The sequence below is a fragment of the Opisthorchis viverrini genome (assembly GCF_000715545.1).
Source record: "Opisthorchis viverrini unplaced genomic scaffold opera_v5_186, whole genome shotgun sequence".
NCBI classification, from domain to species: Eukaryota; Metazoa; Platyhelminthes; class Trematoda; order Opisthorchiida; family Opisthorchiidae; genus Opisthorchis; species Opisthorchis viverrini.
In genome coordinates, this window is record NW_008751844.1 from 459271 (window position 1) to 468192 (window position 8922).

The 8922-nt window shown below is 43.1% G+C and overlaps 1 protein-coding gene across 1 annotated transcript in view; it reads left to right on the forward strand.

Annotated features, from left to right (window-relative positions):
* Positions 1-774: 774 nt before the first annotated feature.
* The window catches only part of T265_07811 (hypothetical protein), a gene marked incomplete at both ends in the record, with an annotated part of 9468 nt that continues 1320 nt past the window's right edge, over positions 775-8922 (forward strand). Inside the window, 4 exons of the mRNA XM_009173440.1 lie at positions 775-868; positions 891-1048; positions 4887-4956; positions 6013-6101. Of these exons, the coding sequence (XP_009171704.1) occupies positions 807-868; positions 891-942 (114 nt within the window). The remainder of the gene's footprint in view (positions 869-890; positions 1049-4886; positions 4957-6012; positions 6102-8922) is intronic.

The following is an 8922-nucleotide window of genomic DNA, read 5'->3' on the forward strand; positions in this document are numbered from 1 at the left end:
GTGCTCACACCAAATTTCCAACGGACCAATCAGATAAATTACCAGCGAATACGCAAGTGCCCAATCACTTTGCAGATATTAAATGCATTCTAGAAGCTATATAAATGTCAGAACACTTGAGGGGATTACTCACCCATCCGAGCACTGGTGATGTCTGTCTGCCTGGTGACGAAACCTTTGAAGCCAATTGGCAGGCTCGCCGATCAGCTTAGCTGCAATCCGACTAACAGCCGATAACTTACCCGAGCCTCCAGTATTCAGACATATTGCAGAAGGTACACTCATTGCTCAACTAAACATCTGACCTGTTTGGTGTATATCCAGTGGATTGAAGTCCGTGAAGAACGTGACTCGTAAATAGGCAAAACGGTGGCACTCATTCGATGTCGGAGTTCAAACAAAAACGAAGCTTTAAACGGGTCCAGTTGATCTTTCTGACTCGTGGCGGTGTGTAAAATTGGTTAGCTGGCATAAACTGTTCTTTTGATACGTTTTGAATGTGATCTCAGCACGTTTAATCCATTCACACGGAACTAACCAAGCCAAAAAGCTTGCACTACTTTATTACGTTTTGATGCGCTCTAAATGACAAAAAATCGTCAATCGAGACACTTTTGAAAAGAAAAGCAAGCTGTATATTTGAGGTAAATGTTATTGGCACTTAAATCAATATTAATTCACGTTTGATGGACAAGGAATTCGATTTGATCTGCCGTATCTACTTCGAATTTTCACAATATAATCTGTTTGATGTGTTTTTCATTTGTCTTGCAGCCTGTTTGGTTTGATTCTGAAAGAACGGAGGAATGCTTAGCACTAAGCGTTTTTCTAAATATACACGGATTCGCATATCAATTTGGTGGTCACGGTGGGCTCAAATGAATCTCCAGTTTACGATATTCCTCGATTGAATGTGCTGCACAAAAGCCGCCTTGCCTTTAAGTTTGTAAGATATTCGAGATATCGCAGTATATTTTTCATAAGAGAAACTACTCACAAGGTTGCTGAAAACCGTTCGACCGGTTTCGCTCTTTTTGTGGCTCCTCATGTAGACGTAGTCCCTGAGCTTCCACCAACCTTATGTTCTGCTTGAAATCCAATTCACTCATTTTTATATCAATTTGGTTTTCACGGGAGACCTAACTAAACCTCTCATTTACGTCTAGCTTCATTGTGAAAATGCCAGAGGCTATTCACTGGGATGTATTTTTCAAAGGAAAAATCTCTAAAGACCGGTCAATACACCATCATGTATGCTTTGGTTAGGGTAAAAGTCATACGTACCCTGACGTTTGTGTGCGTGTGCACTTTTGACATCGATATTCCGTGTCTTGTGCGGTCAGTCGGCTTGAGTCCCCATTTCAGCAACCTAATGAGTCAAAGAACTTCAAAGAAATCTCCTGTGACAACTCAAATTTCCTTCCCCCAGCAAATTAATTTGAGGAATACAACGAGTGATTGTTCTATATATTGTTCGTCAGCGGCAGCTGAATTTGAAAGTGATTAAATTCAATTACTATCAAATTCGATTCCCCAGGCGTCCGTTATGGTCACACTGGTGATGTTGCACAAGTGTGTATCCTGAGATCTACCCTTCACGTGGATTCCCTCAATGAAACTTGAAAAAAGGAAAGCAAGCCACACTAAGAATCACAGACGTTGGTCTGTGATTGGTCTGGGGCTGCTATAGAGAATTCGGTGACTAGATCATAATCTACACCACCCCAGTCGCCCAATAGCAGTTAATTCATAACCATTTATGTACCAGAATTGATATGCTCACAGCTGTCCTCTCATCCAGTCGGCTGATGATCCTTTCCCCTTTTTACTGCATGCTGCTTTGTTAGAGGCATGCAGTACGGTTCCATTTCAATAGGTAAATACACTCAGCTCAAGAGGACCGACGGCAGGGGGAAAATTACGTATAAACACCAATAATACAGCGTGACAGTGTGTAGAGTCACCGGCAGATATGTGGGATACCGGCATTTTGTACCCATCCAGACAATCTTTCTGCTGTTGTTACCTGTACTTAAACTTCGCAGTTCAAGTTCGGCAGATGCTTGATCATGGGAATCAGTCAAGTTGGACTAAAATTCGCCAGTCAGTCTTACTGTTATATCTGACTGCTGTCCCAGTTCTAGTACCCGGTGCCAGAAAAAGAAGTCACCGACAAGGGACACAACAGCTTTATTGTAACAAGCGAGTGCAAAAGTTACAACAGCCCCGCGCTATTTAAAGGGCACTTTTTAACAATGATCTAGGCTGTCTGATAGGCGTTTAGTGAAGACCAATCCACATCGATCGTGCTTCTGGGAAGAGCTTGAACACTTATATTCGGTCGTGCTTTTGTGGCGTGCCTGAACACTTATCGGCTTTCGCTGAATGGATTGAATGAATGACTGACCTGGATGCTTGCCGGCTTCCTTATCGAGATTTTTGCGGATTTTTTGGGTCTCAGTAGGTTTCGGGGGTTCCAGGGTTACTTTCAGGAAGCTGGCCTTCCTAACACTTATCATTCTTCAGGATCTTGTGTACTAGCTCGCAAGAAATCTGCGACAACCTTTCTGCTATATCTGTATTCAAACGTCACGTGAAAACTGCCGGACGCATTAATGCGGTGTACAGATGATCTCCAGCGGCTACACGCACACGGAACTATCTCGCGATACCCTTGCCCAGGGCCATCCCGTTTTTTCATTCGTTTGAGCCAAGCTACAACACACTTGAATTTGCAGCATTCAGCAAAATACTTGCAGGAATTTTAAAAAATTCCTGATTAGCGCCCGTTTCTCAAGTAAATGCTTTCAGAATTCCTTCTTATCGCTTTTGGGACAAGCCAACCACCTAACAGTATCCATAGTTCCCAAGTGTGTTATCAATACAAGCCAAAGAAAGACCATTCACGCAGCAAAGCCACCTTTTCTATACTGAGTTCTTATAACACTAATTGTGGTGTACTATAATCGAATCCCAACATTTATCTGTCCTCCATCTGGTCTGAGAGTTTCCCACTTTCATCTATCTACCTTCTGTCGTGGTACAACTCAATCGGACAATTCGTTGACTGTCCATCGTTGCATTTGACGGGATTTCCACGTAAGACGTCGCCAGTTCGGTTATCAGCCCACACTGAGGACCAGCGTCTTTGCTTGCGCACTGTACGCTAGCAGTCATTCGTCCTCAGTGGGAGGAGACCGAATTCGTTTGAAGCTTTCTTGTCTAACTGAACTTATCTGGTTACTGAGTACTATACAACTTACTATGATATCTCGGATATCTTACCAACTGAAAAACGAGGCAGCCCGGCGCAGCACATTCAGTTGAAGAATATCGTAAACGACAGATTTAGTCGATTCTCCCTTAAAAGCCAAATTGATTTGCAAGGGAGTATATTTCACTACTTTCGTGCAATTTGGGTTCAAGTAGGACACAAGGCTAACGGAAACTCGGGAGCTGCGCCTACTTGATGAGTCCCAAGACGGGCGAAACCGATCGTGGGCTGTCAGAGAATTTTAGTAACCTTGTGAGTAGTTTCATGTTTTTAAGCATGCTTTTTCACATGCTCATGTTCGCATAATTATCCCGAGTCTTTGTACATACACCCACGGATGCCACTCAGTCGAAAACAACAGATCTCAACATATTCTATTGATTTTCTATCAGGGCTCAGCAAAAGCAGTGTGCGAAAACACTAACAATGTCAACACGAATGATCCCTCATTACAACAAAGATAATCCACCATTGCTCACAGGCAGTCTCACTGGAAGGAACAGAACTGGCAAGTGCGATAAAAAGTAATCTACTCAACAAGAGCCTACCACCTAGCTGAAGGGAGTTTGGTGAGCTGCGAACGGTTACACGCTCAGCGCTGCTTGTCCGACGTAGACGTGGGGGTAACTATTGTTTCACGGAGGTGTGTCAACGTCTGCATGACCAGGTGACACTGAGTAACTGAGCGCAACTTAACTGTAGTAGTTCCACTTAGACAGTTGTACTTACATGGATCGTTGACGCCCCCCATATTCATAACCCTGTTAATTTTGCCAGATGGCAAGTTCCAGTCTTTACCAAGAACCCAAATGTTCGGGAAAGTTTAAGTTCTCTGGATAAGTCATTGTTAATCCACAAGCGTTTTGTTGAAGTAATTTCAAGTTTGCTGGTACATATCACAAAGTCAGCATTTCCATTTTCTGTGGTATAAAACCTGTCCCGGCAAAAATGAACGGTAGTCATTGAGAGCAAGTACAACATAACAATAACGGCTCATTTTTGCGGTTTTCCGTTTGAAAATTTCTCGCCCAAAAACTATATAGACAAATCGTCCCACATCTACCACATTCTTTTACAATAAAATGGCTAATGACAGTAAGATAAACACTGAAGTAATTTTCTAGTCATGCTTGAACCTATTGAAGAGATCGATAACAACATCTACGAAATTCAGTGCGAAAGAAAACGCTGTGAGTGGAAAGGTCATCAATTTACGAAATTACCTCAGAGGGCACGGTTCACCCATATTCGCCATCCGGTTGCGAGGTGGAATTTTGATCTGGCCTTTGACCCAACGGTTGTCCCGCAAGCAGTTCAGTTACGTATTTGAAATGGGCTCTGCCACACGTTTTGCTAGGTATCTTTTCTTTCGTCGGTCTTTTCGACGAAAGCATTCCTCCATCTGTGAAATTCACAAGCTGTCGAAATGCACTCATCTGCATACCAATTCGGTTTTTACGGGGAACCCTCTCTCTTTTGTCAAATTCGCGAGCACTCCAAGCTGTGACAAAGAGACTGTACCTTCAGCGAATACACTCATTTGCAAACTAATTTAATTTTGCGAGAGACTCACCTGGAAACCAGCTGAATGTCTCGTGTGTGATGTTTCCAGGCAACTGAGCGTGCTACGCTAGGCCACCTCATTTTTCAGTTGTTACGATATTCCAGAAATCGCGATACATGTATGTGCGTAATGCACTACTCATAAGATTGCTGAAAATTCTTTGACTGCCCACGACCAGTTTCGCTCTTCTTGGGGTTCATCAGGTAGAACGTAACTTACTGTGATGTGACGGTTTATGTACCTTGGCCACTTCTTCAGCTATACCGGGGAATGTCCGCGCGACACTTTCAGAGTCTCAAAGCATGCCGACAGTCTTTTATCGGTTTCACCCTTCTTAACACTCTCATTATCTCGGAGCAGTCTCCAATTTTCCAAAAAGCTAAGATTTCATTTCAACAACGGATTGTACGCAGTTTGTGGAATGCATTTATGCAAAGTGGGCTGCCACAATTCGGTGTCCAAGTAGAACATAAGAGTGACAAAAACTCGGAGACGTTGACCAGTTGGTGAGCTCCAAGAAGAGTGAAACCGGTCATGGGCCGTCCAAGAGTTTTCACTTTATTAATGGCGAGTTCCATCAAGACAATAATAATAATATCCATAATATATTTAGTTAAAGGGCACCACAAACGAGAGATTCAACTGGAATTCAGTTGGGTACCAAATCTGTATTCAAATAAGTGTAGTTCACCATATTCCTGATTCGTTCCTTTTATTTAAACATGCAGTTCTGATTGCAAGTCTCCTAGTTTTGATTTAATTAACTTGGAAAAACGCGTATCTAATTAATCTGGTCACATAAAGTAAACAACGATGAAGAGTGCTACGTGTGGCATTCGCCAAATCCCAAATCGAATTCTACTGCGGGCCTATCTGACCGGAAGAAAACAACATTTTTTCCATCAGACCACCAACGCTCATTGCTTGTTTGTCAAACTGACCGCCCCAAACCTCCATTGGCTACTTCGCTTGTGTATACCGAAGCCTGTTTGTCAACATGGTTCGTAGAGCGCCTAAGTCGGTTGTCTTCACACCAAAACTGGCGATCCTCACCAGGATCGTTTTTTGTGGGGTGAAAGAATTGGTTGTCAAACTAAACTAAACTGAGACATTGTAGGAGTTCCGGAAGTAGCCAATGTGTTACAAGTTTATGCACTCGATTCTCTCCTTACAGCTGCAAAACAACGTGTGGATTTTGGCCGACTTTTGATTTGTGTCCTCATTCGCAACTTGAGGTGTATTTCTAAAAAAAAACAAAGATTCGTAAGTGGACAACATTCAGGGTTTAAGGCATGTAGGGTGGCCTGAAATGCCGCATTTCTCACGTCGAATTATGGGCCGAACATAAAACGAAGGTTCGCTTTCACTTTCATGATCCTTTACTTTATGGAATGAAGATGAGTCGCCTACCAGGTCTACCCGGACTTGCGAATGCCCAGATTTCAAAACACTCAGTCCGATAGAGTTCAACATAACTCTTTTCAACAGAATCCTGACAATCTGCTTTAGGGACAAGTTGAAGGGGTGCGTCCAAGTCATTGTACCGCAGAAAAATAATCACCCAGGTGAATTCACCACAGTTTACGGGAAGGTCACAGAAACAAAAGGCAGACGATGTCACCAAGATAGTTCCTTTTATCCTACTGTCATTTGGAGGTGATCAACGTGACAAAGGTTTCAGTGACAGCTGAAGAAGATTCTTTCTAAACAGACCGGTTTGCGTAAAGCAAACAGTTTATTTTTTATGTTCTTTGATGCATTCGTGCAAGCTGCTTTGTCGGAAAACGGTTGTACACCATTATTTATGAACACTTCTTGAAGAATCAGGCAGTAAAGGGTTGAAGATTTCCATCAGGCTCTACTGCTTGCAATCTCCGAGGTAGTGACACGCGCCTGGAGCTCAGAGAAGCCTTCAGAGGTCCCAACTATCGAATTTTGCCCAAGCAGCAGTCGTTTGACTTTATTTCAGGCAAATACCATGAATTTGTGTCTAACCGTGCCCTGCCAAATTTAGTTCTCCAACGCCTCCAAATTCCATTAATCGAACCCGGACTGAGTGTTACGTTCGATCGTCGCGATGATGTCATGAGTACACACGTTTGGGTTCGCTGTGTATCAACCGACTATCACCTTTGCCCTAACCCTGAAATTGACTCACATGATAACGTGAGACAGGTTACCTCTGTCTTTCAGCTGAGACTTTATCGCGCAATCGGAAAGTTTACAACCACCTTGCAGCTGTTGCATCCTTGTCGGGAATCGTGTGACCAAGGTGACCGACTTCCCGGCTAGTGGTTGAGGACAGAACAGTTCAGTCTGTTTAACCATGAAATTGACTCACATGATAACGTGAAACAGGTTATCTCTGTCTTTCAGCTGAGACCAAGGTGACCGACTTCCCGGCTAGTGGTTGAGGACAGAACAGTTCAGTCTGTTTGTTAATCACAGTTCTTCTCGTTCTCTTGAAACTTCTGGGGGGGGGGGGGGGTTTGGGGCGGAAGGTTCAGATCAGTTACGTCCTTCGTTAGCAACTATCTAAATGACATGTCACAATTATTGCTCGAGTAGAACATAAATTAGGTGCGAAATCGGTGACTACAACATCTCCCTGATTAGCGAAGCCAGTGCCAAACTGTCGAAGAGTTTTCATCAATCCTTTGAGCCGCGTTGGGTCAAGAAACCATCTCAAGATTTCTGTAACTTCATACTTTCCACATTCGATCACTGTGCTATATTCGATTGGAGCAAAACATGATATATGTTGTAGTCCTTTGATCGATCATGCCCAACTGGTTGACAAGTAAACTGAGCTCATGTCACATGACTGGATGTGGAACGAATCACTGGGGTTAGACTTCAGACCAATGCTATTAACGTGGCCATTAAGCACTCTTCATACGGGTGGGTTGTGCGGGTGAGAACTGCTCAAGCGCACTGTTGTTCTTGCAAAATAATACGCCTAAAGATAACTATCACTTATCAATTATTGGTATACAAACGGGACTTTGTTGACCATTCTAGTGAAAAGTTCGAAGCTATAGCACATGACGAGCACCTGCACAGATTCGAAGCTGATTGTCGTTGTAAGGTGTGTTCCACTCCATTCCTTCTTGCAAAGATCATGTCAATATCATACAACCTACCACCTAGCAGAGGAGAAGCTGTTGGCTGCCAAGCTACTCACAAGCGACCGGTTGCACAAAAGTAAAAAAACTAAGATGCACAGAATTTTTGAAAAAGGAACATTCCCAAGCGTTCTCTTAAGCTTTCCTGGACGTTCATTGGTTATTAAACAATAGCGAACCAATACTGCAAGCGTTTGTAAAATTTCCATAGTAACATTCACCTTCCGTCAGATACGTGGGCGGAGACTTGACACTGGACAATAGAATACTAATGTGCCTTATCAGTAGTATACACAGTTCCCCCAATATGGTGAAGCCATCAACATTACTGAACATAGTTGGTCGACTTTCTGGATGACCTTCCTCCTGACTGTTCCTTGCCGCTTGAGTAAGCTTGAAGTTTTCTTGCGGCTTTCTCGCCTGACCCCCAAACCGGTGAGGGAGGCAAAACGGTTAAAATTCAGTCCAATAAGTCAGTGGCAATCAGGACCTAGCACCATTCGTGTAGCAAATTTTATAATATACCCATTCTCCTCAAAGATGACCTACATTTTTCCGGTCTTAAAAAGCGGGAAAAGGGACAAATACGAACTCCTTGAAAAGGGAGAGAAATTTTAGGAACTATGAGCCTAAATACTCCTTAGTGGGAACCCGTTTTTCTTCCAGAAATCTGCAATCGGAAATGTCGGGCCGTAATCTCGACTTCAACAGTAAGCTTCGATTTGGATTTTCGGTAATAAAGAATCAGCCTAATCACTAAATTCAATCAATTCGAGCATGTTTACGTGGACTATTCATGCAGCAGGAAATCGTGAGTCGTCTCGTGGAACATGAGCTCAACAAATGTTTTCTTTTTCGGTTCCAAGAATATCCCAAAAGACGGGTGTTATGTCTGCTGATTCGTCAATCTGTGGTATCTGCTGCTCACCCGCTCCAGTGCCTAGTGTCGGAGAGAAAAA